Source organism: Mercenaria mercenaria, chromosome 2 (genome assembly GCF_021730395.1).
Source record: "Mercenaria mercenaria strain notata chromosome 2, MADL_Memer_1, whole genome shotgun sequence".
Taxonomy (NCBI): domain Eukaryota; kingdom Metazoa; phylum Mollusca; class Bivalvia; order Venerida; family Veneridae; genus Mercenaria; species Mercenaria mercenaria.
In genome coordinates, this window is record NC_069362.1 from 61,583,952 (window position 1) to 61,604,500 (window position 20,549).

Consider the following 20,549-nt stretch of genomic DNA (forward strand, 5'->3'; position numbering starts at 1 on the left):
TTTTCGACTTAGCAGTTTTTGGTTAAGTTTTTGTATGTAAGCTGGTATCTCAGTATCCACTAATGGGAATGGATTGAATCTTAACACACTTGTCCACTGCCATGAGCCGATATAAAACACTATGCAGGTTCTGTAACCCTGTTTCCCATTTGTACAAAATTATGTCCCTTTTTCGACTTTTATATTAATTCAGTTGACAAGGCTGTTGAATAGTTCAGCGTTGCTGTCCTCCGACAGCTCTTGTTTTGGTTTCTAATACGTTATTCCCCATATTGGGGCAAGCATATGCATTGGGGAGCATCATTCGATTTTACTAATTGTGTAATATTTTTAACACTAAACCTTGTTAGTGTAAGAAACAAAGATAATTGTTACCTGCAGCAGAATAATCATCTTCTACTAAATTCCTGAATAATCTCTCCATGACAAAATTATTGGGGTGCAAATGTCCATTTTAGAAATAAGCGCTTGGGGCAAATGTCCTATCTGCCATTTTAACTGGTGGGCAAATGTCCAGCAGTCCACTTTTTCATTGGGGAGCAAATGTCCTGGGGGGCAAATGTCCAGCAGTCCACCTTTTCATTGGAGGGTGTGGGGGGTGGGCAAATGTCCGGATCCCATTTTTAGCTCACTCATCTGATTTTTAGCCCTTTTTAGCTCACCTGAGCACAAAGTGCTCAGGGTGAGCTTTTGTGATCGCCTTATGTTCGTCGGCGGCGGCGGTGTCGGCGGCAGCGTCGTCGTCAACAATTTGACTGTTAACACTGTAGAGGTCACAATTTTAACCCAATCCTAATGATACCTGGTCAGAATGTTACCCTCAATAAAATCTTGGACAAGGTCGATAATGGGTCATCTGGGGTCAAAAACTAGGTCACCAGGTCAAATCAAAGGAAAAGCTTGTTAACACTCTAGAGGTCATCAATTTTAGCCCAATTTTAATGAAAGTTGGTCAGAATGTTACCCTTAGTAAAATCTTGGAGGAGTTTTATATTGGGTTATCTGGGGTCAAAAACTAGGTCACCAGGTCAAATCAAAGGAAAAGCTTGTTAACACTCTAGAGGTCACATATTTGGCCCAATCTTAATGAAACTTGGTCAGAATGTTACCCTCAATAAAATCTTGGATGAGTTTGATATTGGGTCATCTGGGGTCAAAAACTAGGTCACCAGGTCAAATCAAAGGAAAGGCTTGTTAACACTCTAGAGGTCACAATTTGGGCCCAATCTTAATAAAACTTGGTCAGAATGTTACCATCAATAAGTCTTGGATGAGTTTGATATTGGGTCATCCGGGGTCAAAAACTGGGTCACCAGGTCAAATCTGAGGAAAAACTTGTTTACACTGTAGAGGCCATATTTATGACTGTATCTTCATGAAACTTGGTCAGAATGTACATCTTGATTATCTTTAGGTCAAAATCAAATCTGGGTCATGTGGGCTCAAAAGCTAGGTCACTAGATCATTTCAAAGGAAAAGCTTGTTAGCACTCTAGAGGCCACATTTTCGATTATATCTTCATGAAGCTTAGTCAGAATGTTAATCTTGATGATCTTTAGGTCAAGTTTGAATCTTGGTCATGTGGGGTTAAAAACTAGGTCACAGGGTCAAATCAAAGGAAAAGCTAGTTTACACTGTAGAGGCCACATTTATGACCATATCTTAATGAAACTTGGTCAGAACGTTAAGCTTGATTATCTATAGGTCAAGTTCAAATCTCGGTCAGGTGGGGTCAATAACTAGGTCACTAGGTCATTCAAAGGAAAAGCTTGTTAACACTCTAGAGGCCACATTTATGACTGTACCTTCATGAAACTTAGTCAGAATGTTAATCTTGGTGATCTTTAGGTCAAGTTCAAATCTTGGTCATGTGGGGTCAAAAACTAGGTCACAGGGTCAAATCAAAGGAATAGCTATTTAACACTTTAGAGGCCACATTTATGACCATATCTTAATGAAACTTGGTCAGAATGTTTATCTTGATGATCTTTAGGTCAGTAGGTCAGGTGAGCGATACAGGGCCTTCATGGCCCTCTTGTTTGAAAAAAATGATGAGTTATTGTCATCACTTGATCGACGTCGGCATTGCCTGGTTAAGTTTTATGTTTAGGTCAGCTTTTCTCCTAAACTATCAAAGCTATTGCTTTGAAACTTGCAACACTTGTTCACCATCATAAGCTGACCCTGTACATCAAGAAACATAACTCCATCCTGCTTTTTGCAAGAATTATTGCCCCTTTTGGACATAGAAAATCAGTTTTCTTGGTTAAGTTTTATGTTTAGGTCAGCTTTTCTCCAAAACTATCAAAGCTATTGCTTTAAAACTTGCAACACTTGTTTACCATCATAAGCTGACCCTGTACAGCAAGAAACATAACTCTGTCCTGCTTTTTGCAAGATTTATGGCCCCTTTTGGACTTCGAAAATCATGGGTAGGACAATATTTCTATTATACAAAAAAAATCAGATGAGCGTCAGCACCCGCAAGGCGGTGCTCTTGTTATCAACTTGCTTGCATTACCCATGCTACTTCTAAGAAATGTAATTTGGTCATGGTTAAAGAAAACATGGGAAAAAGTCAGAACTATTTAGAAAATTTCTTATGTTTCCTACAAAATACATAGTAGAACTGTTAAAATAATCAATAATTTAACCCTTGCCCTGCTAAATTTCTATAATGACTTTGTCTGTTTTTAAATTTGGACAACAGTATTAACTGTTTAAAGGCATGCTTACTAAAAAGATACAGACTGAATGGTGAACAGTGCAGATCATGATCAGATTGCATAGCTATGCAGGCTGATCGTGATCTACACTGGTCACAAAGGCAGAATCAATCGTGTCCAGCATGATAAGTGTTAAAATAAGAGTTCCTAGACATTGTTCTCCAACATATGCAAATGAACAATATTATCAGTAGCTTTATTGTGAATACTGCATGATTCACTAGTTTAAAACTGTTTGGATATTTTTAAGATGCCTAAAAAAATGGAAGTAAAAAACTAAATAAATTGACTGCTTCTTTTTATTTCCACCTATATGACATAGTGCACTTTCATGAAATTGTGTACACTGAAGTTGTCTGGTTTACAGATTTTCTTGTAGTTGAGTCAGGTGTTCTATCCAAGCTTTTTGTTTCTTGGGCAATTTTAATGTGAAGATGAAGATTATCTAAAAATAACTTTTACATCATCATTTTGATGTTGTTTGCACTTGGTGTTATATCAGAAGAAAAGCTCTTCTCTATGTTATGACGTCTTGTAGATTTGAATGAAGTTTATTTCTATTTTGTCATCACTACAGTTACTGATATAAAAAGTTTTGGTAGCATCACACCAGCAAATAGCCTTTGGACGATCTAAATCCTTCAGTACAGTTGTACTGTCTTTACAGTCACCAGTTACATTGAGTATGTTACATTTGTCTTTTCGCGTATCACTCACACAGAATGATCCATCATCTAACATGGCAATACCTTGTGGAGATCCCATTCCTCCATAACTACCCATTAGTTCTCCCTGCCAGTTTAACCATATAATTGCCTGCATTCCCAGGTCAGATACGTATATAGCATTGCTGTTGGTAGTGACATATTCTGGGCTTCTGAAAATAGTTTTACCATTTGAGTGTGTTATGACTGTTGTTTGTACAGTACCTTTCAAGTCCATGATTTGCAGTTTTGCAGGAATTGTAAATGTTACTGCAAGTTTTCCCTGGCAGTAACTGATACCATAACACACTCCATCTGTTTTAAGTTTTTGGTTCTTAGAGAGTATGTTCGAGGAGTAGGATATCAACTGTATTGTGTGGTTACCTGGTAATGTGACAGCAAGTTCATCTCTGGTGGTTGTGGTAACATCCCTGGGCCATGAATCCAGGCTCAGTTGTTGTATAGCTTGAGTATTGATGTCTACCATTTTAATTGTGCGATTGTTATTATCTGCTAGAAATACTTGGTTTGGGAAAGAAGCTGCAATGCCTGTTATGTAACAGTCTTTTTTGTCTGATGACATCTTGACACTGATGTTTTTATGAGGTGAAATTGTCCTTGATTTTAAAGTTGAGGTTGAAGAAGGACTTGGCTGTTCTAGTATTTTAGCTGTTAATGTACCTAATGACTTCTCATTTTGAAGAAGTGTTTGAATGGCTTGACTTGGATCAAATGTGTATTCTTTTGTAACTCCAGGGGATTTTAGCTTGGACATTCTTCCTTCATTATCTCTGATCAGTTGCTGGGCATTTTTAAGCTCAATGAAGAGTCCATCTGCTTTCTTTGTTGTGTTAAGTTGTTTTATCTTATCAGACGATGCTTTCAGAGCTTTACTGACATTATCACATGTTTTATCTATGGTCTTCAACTTGATGTCATTCTCTTCTTTTAGATCATTTGCTGCTTCTGAAGCTTCCTTTTCAAGTTCATCTAACCTGTGGTTTATTTCGTCCCTGAACTTCTTTATTTCTGTGAGAACATCTGTCAAAGAAGTGTTTGATTTTGCAACCATTTGCCTCAGATCTGCTGTAATCTTATGACATTCCTCAGTTATTTTGTCAAGCTCTTTAAGAGTGTCTTTGAAGTCAGTGCTGTCGATGGTGTGTCCAGATATATCCGGTATGTAGTCAATCTGGCAGGATGTACGGGTATGGTCAAGGGTCACACATACACTGCATAGAAGTGCTTCATGGTCATGGCAGTAGAACTTGATCACTTCTTTTGTATGTTTGGAGCAAGGATTTGTTAGGTAGTCTGGCTGGCGAACACGAGTAGAACTAGACTTTTTAGAAAGACTTTGTGTGTGTGGCATGTTGTCTTTATCTAGAAGTTTATGATGCCGAAGTGGTTTTGGTTTCCTGTGGGTGTTAAAGCAGGAGTCACACAGGTGCTCTTCACAATATACACAGTACCCGGCGGCAGGTAGCCTGATGTCATCTCTGTCACACGGCTGGCAGAAAACTTCAAAATCTTCTCCAGAACCCTGAGACAGGGTTGAAGATAAGTTCTGTGGTACAGCCATGATTTATCTGAAATTAATAAAACAGTGTTAAAAACATTATTGTGTTTTAAGACATACAGATTCTATGTGCTAAAACTTCACCTCTCATAATGAAGTAATTTATTTTATTTTATGTTTAACATACCAACCATTTTTGGTACAACATGCATGTAACATCCAATTTTTAGGTATATTTTGACCTATCTCTACCTGGTAAGGATTTTTGTGTGGACTAAGAATTTTTATTTATTTATCTTTTTTTTTTTAAGATTAACTTCCCTTTGTTATGAAGGGCATATATTGTGGCACTCTTCCATTCCATCATAATTAGTCCCCTACTGGTTGAAAACCAGTTTTGGGGACTATAGGAATGCTCTTTTCCGTCATTCTGTCATTCCGTCATTCCGTCCGTCCGCAATTTCGTGTCCGGTCCATAACTCTGTCATCCATGAAGGGATTTTAATATTACTTGGCACAAATGTTCCCCATGATGAGACGACGTGTCATGCGCAAAACCCAGACCCCTAGCTCAAAGGTCAAGGCCACAATAGGAGGTCAAAGGTCAACAGGGCTTTTTTCCTGTCCGGTCCACAACTCTCCCATCCTTGAAGGGATTTTAGTATTACTTGGCACAAATGTTCCCCATGATGAGATGATGTGTCGTGCGCAAATCCCGGACCCCTAGCTCAAAGGTCAAGGTCACAATTGGAGGTCAAAGGTCAACAGGGCTTTTTTCCTGTCCGGTCCATAACTCTCCCATCCATGAAGAGATTTTAATATTACTTGGCACAAATGTTCCCCATGAGGAGACGACGTGTCATGCGCAAAACCTGGACCCCTAGCTTAAAGGTCAAGGTCACAATTGGAGGTCAAAGGTCAACAAGGTTTTTTTCCTGTCCGGTCCATAACTCTCCCATCTATGAAGGGATTTTAATATTACTTGGCACAAATGTACCTCATAATAAGACGATATGTCATGTACAACTTTCAGACCCCTAGCTCAAAGGTCAAGGTCACACTTAGCAGTCAAATGTTAACATAGCATGAACAGGGTCTGTTTCGTGTCCGGTCCATAACTCTGACATTCATTAAGGGATTTTAATATCACTTAGCACAAGTGTTCCCCATGATGAGACGACGTGTCATGCGCAAATCCCGGACCCCTAGCTCAAAGGTCAAGGTCACAATTGGGAGTCAAAGGTCAACAGAGTTTTTTTCCTGTCCCGTCCATAACTCTGTCATCCGTGAAGGGATTTTAATATTACTTGGCACAAATGTTTCCCATGATGAGACGACATGTCATGCGCAACACCCAGTACCCTAGCTTAAAGGTCAAGGTCACACTTTGAGATCAAAGGTCAAGAGGATTTTTTTCCTGTCCGGTCTATAACTTTGTCATGCAAAGCAGGATTTAGATATCAGTTGGCACAAATATTCCCCTGGATGAGACAACATGTCATGCGCAAGAACCAGGTCCCTAGGTCTAAGGTCAAGGTCATATTTAGAAGTCAAAGGTCAAATTCAAGAATGACTTTGTATGGAACATTTCTTCTTCATGCATGGAGGGATTTTGATGTAACTTGGACCAAATGTTCACCACCATGAGGCACCCTTGTTTTTAGAATTACATCCCTTTGTTTTACTATAAATAGATTTTATTGTAACTTTTTTATTACTGGCAGTAGAGAAAAATCGAGACCACTTTTCTGTGGTACAGCATGCATGTTACATCCAATTTTTAGGTGTATTTTGACCTATCTCTACCTGGTAAAGAGTTTCTTGTGGACTTATATTATTTAATTTTTTTTTTTTTTTTTTTTTTTTTTTTTAAAGATTAATTTCCCTTTGTTGTTACTATAAATAACTTACATGATAACATTTTTATAATCAGCCAAAAAATTCAATATGAAAACAACTGTGGGTTTTTATATATGCACATTTTAATCCAAGTGTGTTGTTATAATGTTATAACATATTGTATATGTAGTACAATATTGTTTATACATCATTGACAGATATCAGTTCATTATGTTATACTGCAGTAGAAAAAATTAGGTGCCTTCCAGTAGGGGACTTTGTATTGCATGGCAATACTTCATTCACTTGTTTATTATCAACATGTGAAGTTTTGTACCCTCATCTGGTCACCACTCGCCCCCACCCCTCCCCCCAAATTTAAAAAAAAAAATTTCATTCCTTTATTTAAAGACAAAGAAAATCTCCTATATAAGTGACCCCCCCCCCCCCCCCCCCCAAATACCAGACTTTTTAATCCCCAGTATACAAGATCCTGTCTGGTCCAGTCTGATAAGGGTCCATAAAACCCCTGTAGACTTGACTTGTAGCCTAATTATTGTCAGAGAATCATAAATTTTATTGCCTACAGGTAAATTGGTTATTTCCTGTGTTTTGCATTTTATTAATTGAAATGCTGTTGTTTTTTTAGTCTTTTTTCAGCATGTACACAAAATTTTAATTGTTAAGATGCTAATTTTGATTGCTCAGTCATGTGAGTAATGTCCTGTCCAATTAAATTATAACTCTTATAGCAAAGCAATTCTCACTATAAAATAACAAGTTTGTTTATTCAATGATTATGATCTTTTTATCAAAAGTAAGAAAATAAAAACGAAAAAAAAAGATAATTGCTGGATTTTATTAGAAATTAAAGAAGCGTTCAGTTGCATTTTTAATAGATAGAGAAGGTATATAGACAGAAGGATGTTATATATTAAAAATGCTTAATTCCTCTTGTGTTGTTTAAATAATGTTAACTTTCTTTTATGTATAATAAAATCCAGCAATAAAGATATATCATTGTTCAAAATACACAATAATTTATTACTTCTAAAAGCTATGTGCCTGAATGCATTTTTTATATTTTTGATAATAAAAAACAGCAATAATGAGATGTAATTGTTAAAAAACTTACTTTATTAAAAATATGATAAAACACTATTGTATCTTATCACTTTGTTTATTTAGCCCTAATTCAATCAAGCTTTCTAAACTCCTTATAAAGGTGAGAACTGATTTGTTATAAAGGTGAGAAATATCACCTGCAATTTATTTACTGCACAGTAGCTATACAGTAGCTTATTATGATAAACAGAAGCAAGTCTACCAATGGTCCCGACTTGTGTATTGGCCCTTATCGCCAATACGCAGACCTTATCATCTCCATAGGCCACATACCAGGCATACCAGAATCAGTGTCTTTAATTTTTCAAACCTGTGAAGTTGTAACACTGCCCCCCATCCCCACCACCAACCCGTGACGTTCTGGATTTCTTACTTGATTGTGCTCTCTTAAGGACTTTGGGGCCTCCGTGGCCGAGTGGTTAAGGTCACTGACTTAAAATCACTTGCCCCTCATCGATGTGGGTTCGAGCCTCACTCAGGGCATTGAATTCTTCATGTGAGGAAGCCATCCAGCTGGCTTACGGAAGGTCGGTGGTTCTACCAAGGTGCCCGCTCGTGATGATAATTATAATACACAGAGGGGCATCTGGGGTCTTCCTCCACCATTAAAGCTGGAAAGTTGCCATATGACCTATAATTATGCCAGTTCGACATTAAACCCAACAAAAAATAAATAAACTCTTAAGGACTTTAGTTCTTTTAAGTTCAAATGTTATGAAATTATTTGCTTCCTAGTAACATCCTTAACTTTTTGCCAGGGGCCTCCATGGCCAAGTGGGTAAGGTCGCTGACTTCAAATCACTTGCCCCTCATCTATGTGGGTTCGAGCCTCACTCGGGACATTGAATTCTTCATGTGACTTACGGAAGGTTGGTGGTTCTACCCAGGTGCCTGCTTGTGATGAAATAATGCACGGAGGGGCACCTGGGGTCTTCCTCCACTATCAAAGCTGGAAAGCCGCCATATGACCTATAATTGTATAATTGTGTTGGTGCGATGTTAAACCCAACAAAAAAAACAAAAAAACTTTTTGCTAGATATATTTCTTGGCCATTACTCAACACAGACCTATCCGACTCATCGAATTTGCTTGTACTTAGAAATTCTGAACTATAGTTCTTTTCTTACATACTGACCAGCACTTGCAGACAAGCGATGGCACCCGTAGCAGGCAGCCGCAGCTTACGCAGTTGAAAGATTTTGTAAATGGAGTGATTTTTTTTACATTTGCAGAATTCCTCGCATATTCTGTTGAAGTACTGCAGATCCAGTACTATCATGAACATTGTGAAGTAAAATTATGTACTGTATTGAAGAACACCGAAGTTATATGGGAAAGTTGCAAAAATAATAAAACATGAGATAATTTTCAAGGCGGATGAACGGAATATACAATGATTATGAAAAAATGTTACACAGGTGCATAGTAGTTGTGAGGGGGAGTGGGGGAGGGGGGCAGGTGCTCCACATCCCTGGTAGTGTAAAGAAGCATTATGTTATCTCAGCGTAATTCCCAAATGTCTATTAAGACATATTATGAGCTATCAAGAAATCCCACCTTTATGTATAACAATTCCTTTCCATTAACTATCACTTGTAAAATTAGAGGGTCCCATTCTTATTAAGTGCAAATTTGTCCTTCTCAAGGACACGGAGAAGGTTACATCTCCTTGGTGAATATTTCTATACAAGAGTAAATAATGGTAAACAGGTCTAGGATTTCACGGTTCTTACAGATATTCTGTAAATATATGGACAGTCCATAAATTTAAAGATTTTACAGTCTATAAATTTACACACTGAGTTTATGAAATCTTATAAAATTACAATTTAAATCAAAACGGAAGGTTAAGATGGTATCTTTCACTTATTACATGCATTGATAAAACTAATAGGAGAATTTCAGACAAGTTGGATCCATGGTATTGATTTAAATTGTAATTTTAACAGATTTCATATAACCCAGTCTGTAAATTTTAGACTGAAAAATCTTTAAATTTATGAATTGTCCGTATATTTACAGAATGTCTGTAAAAACTATGAAAGCCTGGTATATAAACTCACCTGTATTACTGTGTATAAATTTCCAAACACTGTCAACATTTTTTAGCCATTGAACTAGATTTAACAAGTTTAAACACGGTTTATAGGGGTATAATATACTTCCTTTCATGGAATAAATGCTTGACTTAAGATTACAAACCTGATTGTTATTGATATATAATACTTAGGCGAAATAGAAAAATTGTATGGTTTAGGATGTGCCACGAAATAACAGTATTCTTTTCTGGCATGAGAAATACAAATATTTAATTACAAATTGACAATTTGTTTAATGTCTTAATATATTATTAAACTAGAGATGCTTTTGAGAAAAACGCATGTCTCCCACAACTGCCCCTATAAAAAATGTCTAGTTTCTCCGGATGGTCTAGACGAATGGATCCATTTAGATGGTCTGGACGAGTAGATCCAATCAGTAATTCAAGGGCCATAATTCAAAAGTGCTTGGGCAGATCTGGCTAGTTATCGAACTTGACCGAGGTCTTATGGTCAAACACATTTTGTTCAAGTTTGGTGATTGTTCAAGTTTGGTGAAGATCGGATGAGAAATGTTCGACTTAGAGTGCGGACAAGCTTTGTGACAGACACACTGACACACAGACTGGAGTAAATCAGTATGTCTCCCACACCACTGTATGGTGGGAGACATAATTAATGTAGCAGTACGCACATTACTTGGTGTATTAAGGTGGAATGTGCCCCAAATTTTTTTTGCCGAATATTGTCATGAAATTTATACTGTATAAAATTCAAGATATATGCGACTGAACTCCAGTTTTACTTTATCGCCATATTGTTCGTGATTTTTGTAATTGTGTCACAAACATGGACCCTGATGTCACTTTTCGTGCAACGCCCAGTTCTGGGTGCTTTCGGCATTTTCCCTTTCCTGCGCTCTGAATGTCATATCAATGAAAAATACAAAATGATTGTCACTTTGCATTCAGAAAACACTACTTAATGGTTTAAAATCCAACGGATTAAGATTTATGCCTAGGACGCCAGAGACGATATTGTGACGTCAGAACGGAAAAACTCACATCAAGTTTTGTTACAAATTTTGCCTTAAAATCCAGATTTTAAAAAATCGGCTCGATTAAGAAACGTTTAATTTTGGTAAGTTGTTTCACAGTGTGTGTACGTCTAGTAGACACATAAATACATAGGGGTCACCGACTTGAATTTTTCGATTTTTGACGATATTTTACCCCTAGCCCATGAAGAAATGACACGTTTAATCGTCATTTTTTAACAAAATAATCTAAAGAATATGCGAAGCTGCATGTATTAACGGAAAATTCGGAATGAATTGATGAAATGAATTGACATGAAAGTATTGAGAGACATATGGTGAGATTTGCTAAGAAAATGTTAAAGAAAAAGTCAAATTTGTTAAAACATGTAATAACATTCAGGCGATTACGGACCTGTTCCGAAAAGAAGAATAGTAGATATGAAATATCTTAATGAGATATTTGATAAAGGGTGTAAGTTATGTAAACGACATTTCGCATAACAAGAAGACTTTTGATCATTGGTTAATCAACATGTATTATGTGTGTTGATTCCTTGATATGACATATTTATTCTAATTCAAGTGTTTAGATTGTGAACACGAAACTACATTTCTACATCTATATCCAGAGCATCTGGAGAAACAGATATGGCTTTTACTTTTTCCGTACTTAAATCTGAACGCTGCAACTAGTGAGGGTTTTATGAAATATTTTCTAGTATTCATTATTACGAGCTTGCAACAGTTACTGCACTTGATCAGACAGTTCCCGCCAAGAAATAAATTTAGATGTTCACACATTGCAAAACAACATACAAAACTTATACGTTTTTTTATCGAGCCGATTTTTAATAAACTGAATTTTAAGGCAAAATTTTTAGCAAAACTTGATATGATTTTTTCCCGTTCTGATGTCACAAAATTGTCACTGACGTCCTAAGCGTCAATTTCATTTCACTGAATTTTATTCCATTGAGTAGTATTTTCTGTTTGCAAAATGAACATTATTTTGTATTTTTCATTTAAATGACATTCAGAGCGCAGGAAAGGAAAAATGCCGAAAACACTCGGAACTCGGCGTTGCACGAAAAATGACATCAGGGGCAATATTTGTGACACAATAGCAAACAACATGAACCATATGGCGAAAAAGTAAAACCGGACCTCAATCACATATATCCTGAATTTTGTACAGTATAAATTTTATGACAATATTCGGCAAAAAAATTTGGGGTGCATTCCACCTTAAGGTGAGCTTAGACCACACTATTTTCTGCACTGTAAAATAGTTATTATACCATACTATGTTTTCAAAACTAAACTGAAAAGAAATTGACTGAATAAGTTTTCAGGTGAAGTTGTGAAAACACATCAATCTGTAGCCAGATTTTGACCTATGAGAGTTCAATATATAGACTCATCTGCCGATTAGGGAAATCTGCAAGATTTACTTTGCCTTGAAGAATAGCTGTAATATACCAGTATTATCGAAATGACTTGCACTAAGTTCATTTTGGAGGAAAAAGTAGGACATACTAGGTTGTGGTGGGTCTTTTAATGTTGGCAGAGATTTTTACTGTTTCTAAGGGTTTTTTGTACAAAAGATATCATTGTGAAGTGCACTTGCATTTAATGTTAGGAAATTGTGTGTTATTATATCTGGCTTAGGATTAAGGTAGTTCTGCACGTTCGGATCAAATTTTTTTCCACAATGTAGAATTTTATTAAACTGATTTTTCAAAACTTCAGAATATGCATAGAAAATTCAGCAAATAAAAAAGATATGGTCGTGTACTTGATTCTTTGCAAGCCTGATTTGAAAAATTTTGACCTCTCGCAATTTTTCATAATGGGAGTGTATGGGAAAATCATAACTTTCATAACATTTTCGCGAATAGAAAGTTTTCTACAATGTAGATTTTAATGAAACCTCTCACAGATGCAAATAAAGAAATGGCCTATAATGTGGTGAAATAAAATGTATAGGTCCCTTGGCTTATTTTTGAGATATTTGACCTTGTTCAAAGTGAAACGCACATTTCATGCTAATTTTAACCAGACATTATTTTGAATTATTTAACGTGTTAGATGTTTTAATATCATATTTTTACTTTAGAAAGATAGTAAGAGTGCCATTGTTATAAATTTACCTACAGGTTGCCGTTGATTCATAAAATGATTTACGTTTCCGTATGCCGAATCCAGGCTTTATTCTACGATTTCCGGATAAATGATGTTACGCCATCACTTCTGGTTTATCAAACATGCAGAACTACCTTAAAGGCTCTTTGAAATTTTACAAAATGCTGTATTCAATAACAAAATGATATTTATAGCAACATGCTTAGGTAAATTTTTAAGATCACCCTGTGTATGGCGTCAGTCATTCGTCCTTTGGTCAGGGTCAGCATTTTACTAATCAGAATTACACCAAGCTTGGTCTGTAGCATTCTAGCAGAATTATCTCCTTGTCCTTTGATGTACTTTCTGTCAGCTCACCTGAACTTAATTGACTATAAGCTGGTATAGTAGGTGGTTGTTCTTGTTGTCCCTTGTCCTGCTTTAGCAATTTCACTTGCACAGCTTCTCGTCTGAAACTACTTGTCAGGATTACACCAATCTTGGTTTCTGTCACTTGGGTGAAGTTGTCCTTTACAGGAATTGCTTTAAACATAAAACGTTTAAGTTTATCGGGATTTGTCTGTACTGACGCTGTTGTAGTATCTGTACAGTTTGGATTTCCAATCTTTGCGTATGCGAGATCGTTGCAAACTGTCTGAAAAATAATTCATAAATATGACTGTTTAGTTTATGGCTAAAATCATTGTTTTCTTAATTAAAATAATTGTGTTATTTAATTAAAAAAACTCAATGAGAAATATTATTCTGATTCTAACACATTATCAATTATTACTATGTTCAGCTTTGACATTATCCCCAAAATATTTGCCCATTTTGTGTCGTAACAGGTGCATGCATATGCCGAGTGCACAGCACATATATATTAAGCACCATAAAACAGATAAAAAGGCATAGACCACTGGCCACATATTAACAGGCATTTCACCTGTGAAAGATTAAAAAAATGAAACAATTGATACATATATATAAACTGATATTACCGTCATTGTTGTCAAATCATGGCTTATATCCATGACTTTGTGTGCTTGTACAGATGTGGCATGACAACTGATTTCAGTTTCAAACTGAACGTCATTAATGTCAACATCACTCATAACAAGTTTTTTTCTTGCGCAATATTTCATTGGTTTTGTTTTTAAGCCAGTGTCAATGGCTTCACTGTACTTACGAGCTTTAGCACTTGTTGTGGTCTGGTGAGGCTTTGGTCTACAAGGAGTTAAGGATGGTGTAGGTAGGTTTACTGCCGGTACATAGTCCACAATTACATTACAGTAATGGACCTTTGCTCTTGCACCCAAACACAAAATGTGCACCACAAGCAGGAGTATAATCCATAACAGTGAATTTATCCTTTCCATGAAAACGTCGACCTGCTGCAAAAATCCATGCTTTCCTTCAATGTTCAGGTTTCTTAGGGATTTTGTGAATGGTATTTTCACATCAGATCTCTTATTACTGCAGCCAACAATACAACAATAGTCCCTACCTCCCATTTGGCATTTCTTCAATAATATTTCTAATGAATTTTAACTTACATCAAGAATAACATACTGAAATTCGGATAGTTACAATTGTCCAACAGTTTTGCTCTGGGTCATTTTGTGGTTATTATGTACATGTTTTGCTCCATGTGTAATTCCAGGTCTCTGATAGGCAAGTTAAAAATACTTTAACATTGTCAATAAACTACAGACACAGCAGTTGGTCAGCAATCATATGACATTTTTAAGTAAAGCGTTCAGTTACACAGACTATTTTAATGTTCAGTCTCAATGTAGTTCACTCCAAAAATGAAAATTAGTCGGTAAACAAGAAAACTGTCACAAACTTATTACGCTGTAATCTATCTATTAACCCTTACAGAAGAAAAAGGCCTGCTGCATACTCTTGCTGTGTACATACAGCGTATATGATGCGTACATGATGTGTACTGAAATCAAGGGCTTTAAATAGTATGCAGGATATACACCGCACATACACCGATAGTACGTTTGTAGTACACTTTTGACATGCAAATGAGCTCTGCCGCGTACTACTTGCTGCGTACATGCTGTGGACTACATAGTACACAGGATGTACGCTGGAGGAATTTAGTATGCGGGAAATAGTACGCAGCATGTACGCGGCACATACACTTTTCACATGCAAATGAGCCTGCGGTGTACTACCCCTGTGGCGTACATGCTGTGTACTCCTGCGGCGTACATGCTGTGTACTCCTGCGGCGTACATGCTGTGTACTCCTGGCCCGAGTCCTGCGGCGTACATGCTGTGTACTCCTGCTGCATACATGCTGTGTACTCTTCTGGCGAAACTGCTGTGATAATGTAAATTCCTTACCCCATCAACTTTCGTATGCAAAAGCTGATCATTTGGACAGAAAAAAGATAAGTGACATGCATCAATAAGTATTTACTCTTACCAAAATAATGTAGATTGACATTATCAAATAAATTAGTATGCTTTTCTTCATCCACATTTCAACGATATAAATCAATTTTTGTAGAATGTAATTTGGTAAACATTTGAAGAAAATGGCGTAACTGCATCAAGGGGAAACAACTTGAATGCAACTAAATATAAGTGTTATGATTTATTATAGACGATGTGTGCGTAGTATGTATTTATTTTGATTAAAATCCATCTGAGAACAATCTAGGTCTGGAATTATATAAGCATTTATACACTTACGTCCGTAAAAAGTAGCGCACCAAAAAATTTTGGATTGATTTTTTCCAGTGGGGCGAGCACAATTAGTCAAAAACGTTCTGAAAATATACGAGCGGCAAATCCGATGAACAACTTTTTAGCTCGACTATTCATAGAATAGTGAGCTATTGCACTCGTCCATGCGTCGGCGTCGGCGTCTGCGTCGGCGTCCGCGTCCGTGTCCCGATTTTGGTTAAGGTTTTGTATGTAAGATGGTATCTCAGTAACCACGTGTGGGAATGGATTGAAACTTCACACACTTATTCACTGTGACAAACTGACTTACATTGCACAGGTTCCATAACTCTATTTTGCTTTTTTACAAAATTATGCCCCTTTTTCGACTTAGAAATTTTTGGTTAAGGTTTTGTATGTAAGCTGGTAACTCAGTAACCACTTGTGGGAATGGATTGAAACTTCACACATTTATTCACTGTGATGAACTGATCTACATTGCACAGGTTCCATAACTCTATTTTGCTTTTTTACAAAATTATGCCCCTTTTTCGACTTAGAAATTTTTGGTTAAGGTTTTGTATGTAAGCTCGTATCTCAGTACTTACTAATGGGAATGGATTGAAACTTCACATACTTGTTCACTATCATGATCTGACATGCACTAAGCAAGTCCCATAACTCTACTCTCTTTTTTTTCAAAATTATGCCCCTTTTTCGTCTTAGCAGTTTTTGGTTAAATTTTTGTATGTAATCTGATATCTCAGTATCCACTAATTGGAATGGATTGAAACTTCACACACTTGTTCACTGTCATGATCTAACATGCACGGTGAAGGTCCCATAACTCTACTAAATTTTTTGTTAAGTTTTTGTATGTAAGCTGGTATCTCAGTATCCACAAATTGGAAAGGATTGAAACTTCACACACTTGTTCACTGTCATGATATGACATGCAGTACAGAGGTTCAATACCTCTACTTTGCATTTTACAAAATTATGCCCCTTTTTCAACTTTTGTATTCATTCAATTGACAAGGCTGTTGAATAGTCGAGCATTGCTGTCCTCCGACAGCTCTTGTTAATTTGGTGAGGCCTTAATGAGTTAACATAATGAGCATTAAAGCCTTTATAAAACATGATAGAATGGTGTTTTGCTTAAGAGTATTCAAATAACAGTGAGAGCTATTAATTCTTCTCATTCGGGCGCTGTTGAGGCATTATCTTGGTAATTATTTCATGTATTACAAAATGTAATGCAACGAAGTTCAAATAAGGCTTTTCAATTATCCGAGTTAGAAAGCTCCAGGATTAATTCAAAATGAAAAAGAATATATTTTTACACTGCATGCAAGGTGCAGCTCAGAAATCACTAAGATGTAAGCTTCACAAATGAACATTGCAAATAGTTTGGCAAATTTTAATTGTTCAGAATACCGGTAATCTGAACTATTCTATGCTATTAAGATAAAAGTTACTCGGAAATCAAGTTCTTGCTTCCAAAAAAAAAAAATGTACAAATCCTTCCTGCATGAAGTGTACTTCAGACTTTTACCTAAAAAAATTCAAAGTATAAACACCAAAAGAAAATGAACAAGTCCCTCCCGCGTATATGAAGTTTTTTTCAGACTTTAACTTGTAAAAAAAAACTAAGTATAAATGCCAAAAGAAATTGTACAAGTCTTTCCCGCGTATTTGAAGTGTACTGCACAAATTTCAAAGTATCTGCGGTGTACATGCAGTGTACTATTTTCTTGTACAAGTCCCTCCTGCGTACATGCAATGTACTCCTTAAATTTTCAGAGTCTGTGCTGCGTACTTGAAGTGTACTAGTGACCTCCTGCGTACATGCTGTGTACTCGGTTAAATAGTACGCGGCATGCAGTGTATGTAAAATGTACTCCTCTGGCGTACTACTGTGTTCACGGCATATACACAGCAAATACGCAGCATGTATGCCACAGAGGCTTGCTTCTGTAAGGGTTGATCTCTTAGCCCCCAGTTTTTAGCTCACCTGTCACAAAGTGATAAGGTGAGCTTTTGTGATCACGCAGCGTCCGTCGTCCGTGCGTCCGTGCGTAAACTTTTGCTTGTGACCACTCTAGAGGACACAGTTTTCATGGGATCTTTATGAAAATTAGTCAGAATGTTCACCTTGTCCAAAACTAGGTCAGTAGGTCAAATAATAGAAAAACCTTGTGACCTCTGTAGAGGCCATATTTTTCATGGGATCTGCATGAAAATTGGTCAGAATGTTCATCTTGATGATATCTAGGTCAAGTTCGAAACTGGGTCACGTGCGGTCAAAAACTAGGTCAGTAGGTCTAAAAATAGAAAAACCTTGTGACCTCTCTAGAGGCCATATTTTTCATAAGATCTTTATGAAAATTGGTCAGAATGTTCATCTTGATAATATCTAGGTCAAGTTCGAAACTGGGTCACGTCCAGTCCAAAACTAGGTCAGTAGGTCAAATAATAGAAAAACCTTGTGACCTCTGTAGAGGCCATATTTTTCATGGGATCTGCATGAAAATTGGTCAGAATGTTCATCTTGATGATATCTAGGTTAAGTTCGAAACTGGGTCAACTGCGGTCAAAAACTAGGTCAGTAGGTCAAATAATAGAAAAACCTTGTGACCTCTCTAGAGGCCATATTTTTCACAAGATTTTCATGAAAATTGATCAGAATGTTCTTCTGGATGATACCTAGGTCAAGTTCGAAACTGGGTCATGTCCAGTCCAAAACTAGGTCAGTAGGTCAAATGATAGAAAAACCTTGTGACCTCTGTAGAGGCCGTATTTTTCATGGGATCTGCATGAAAATTGGTCAGAATGTTCATCTTGATGATATCTAGGTGAAGTTCGAAACTGGGTCAACTGCGGTCCAAAACTAGGTCAGTAGATCTAAAAATAGAAAATCCTTGTGACCTCCCTAGAGGCCATATTTTTCAATGTATCTTCATGAAATATGGTCAGAATGTTCACCTTGATTATATCTAAGTCAAGTTTGAAAGTGGTTCATGTGCGGTCTAAAAGTAGGTCATTAGGTCAAATAATACAAAAACCTTGTCACCTCTCTAGAGGTCATATTTTTCATTGGACTTGCATGAAAATTGGTCAGAATGTTCATTTTGATGATACCTAGGTCAAGTTCGAAACTAGGTCATGTGCGGTCAAAAACTAGGTCAGTAGATCAAATAATAGAAAAACCTTGTGACCTCTGTAGAGGCCATATTTTTCATGGGATCTGCATGAAAATTGGTCAGAATGTTCATCTTGATGATATCTAGGCGAAGTTCGAAACTGGGTCACATGCGGTCAAAAACTAGGTCAGTAGGTCAAATAATAGAAAAACCTTGTGACCACTCTAGAGGCCATATTTTTCATGGGATCTGTATGAAAGTTGGTCTGAATGTTCATCTTGATGATATCTAGGTCAAGCTTGAAACCGGGTCAACTGCGGTCAAAAACTAGGTCACTAGGTCTAAACATAGAAAAACATTTTGACCTCTCTAGAGGCCATATTTTTCAATGGATCTTCATGAAAATTGGTGAGAATGTTCACCTTGATTATATCTAGGTCAAGTTTGAAACTGGGTCACGTGCGGTCAAAAAGTAGGTCACTAGGTCTAAAAATAGAAAAACCTTGTGACCTCTCTGAAGGCCATATTTTTCATGAGATCTTCATGAAAAATGGCGAGAATGTTCACCTTGATGATATCTAGGTCAAGTACAAAACTGGGTCAGATGCCTTCAAAAACTAGGTCATTATTTGACCTTGTCCTTAAGTGCAATGATAACAGGTGAGCGATATAGGGCCATTTTGGCCCTCTTGTTGTCTTATCTTTTAATCATTTTAATTCCCGGATTGATGGTAATTAGTTTGCGCATGCGCATTTAGTTCGTGATCTGGACTATTTCGTCTTGGCATGGACCTCTATCAAGTTTGTTCAAATGGTTTAGCTACCCCGCCAGAGCTTAAAATAGAAAGTAACTTTAAATGACTTTCTTTACGAATGATTCATGGATCTTCGTCAGACTCAGTCTGTAGCATCATTATAAGGTCCTCTCCAAACATTGTTCGGATGGGGGCATTTGTCCTCTCTTAGGAGCCACTTGAGCTAAAAATGAAATTACCTTTAAACCACATCTTCTCATGAACCGCTTGATTGAACTTCATCAAATACAGCCATTAGCTTTATCTTAATGTCTTCTCTTGAGTTTATTCAATGGGAGAGCTTGGCCCTTTTAAGGGGCCACTAAGAGCTTAGAATAGAATACCTTTAAACAAATTCTCCTCATGAATTGTTCGATGAACTGTCATAAAACTTGGTCTGGACCATCATTATCAGGTCCTCTCCCAGATATATTCAAATGGTCCTTTTTGGTTTCAATAGAGCTAAAAATAAAAATTAGTTTATACAGAACAGGAATCCTAAGCGATCAGAAAAACGATTAATATACCAAACTGTTAGACAATGTCTGAAGGCCACAAAAAGACATATCTTCAGTCCAAGTTCCGTGACTGTACTGATCTATGACGTCATCAAAATGGCGGCCAACTTTGAAAATATAATTTTGTGTATCTTAAAATTTACATAAGTTTCACCACAATATTTAATTTATTATCTTTGATTTTTCATTCTGGAATATTTTTGTCAATGTTATAACAATATTGAAGTATATAAATGATGTGAAATAATCAAACTGTATGTTACCCCACCCACTTTATTTGAACAGATTATTTTCTTA

The 20,549-nt window shown here is 36.7% G+C and overlaps 1 protein-coding gene and 1 long non-coding RNA gene across 3 annotated transcripts in view; one reads left to right on the forward strand and one right to left on the reverse strand.

The window, feature by feature from the left end:
* Positions 1-20,549, forward strand: part of LOC123564082 (uncharacterized) — a 75,927-nt gene that overhangs the window by 45,474 nt on the left and 9,904 nt on the right. The window lies entirely within an intron of this gene.
* Positions 3,012-10,093, reverse strand: LOC123562776 (E3 ubiquitin-protein ligase TRIM71-like). Of its 2 annotated transcripts, none has more exons than XM_053536716.1 (2): positions 9,978-10,093; positions 3,012-5,019 (listed from the first exon to the last, which is right to left on the reverse strand). In XM_053536716.1, the coding sequence occupies exon 2, from the start codon at positions 5,010-5,012 to the stop codon at positions 3,249-3,251; it is 1,764 nt and encodes a 587-aa protein (XP_053392691.1). In that variant the 5' UTR covers positions 5,013-5,019; positions 9,978-10,093; the 3' UTR covers positions 3,012-3,248. The 2 variants fall into 2 exon arrangements, with proteins under 2 accessions (XP_053392691.1, XP_053392692.1); XM_053536717.1 differs by lacking the exon at positions 9,978-10,093 and adding an exon at positions 9,472-9,493.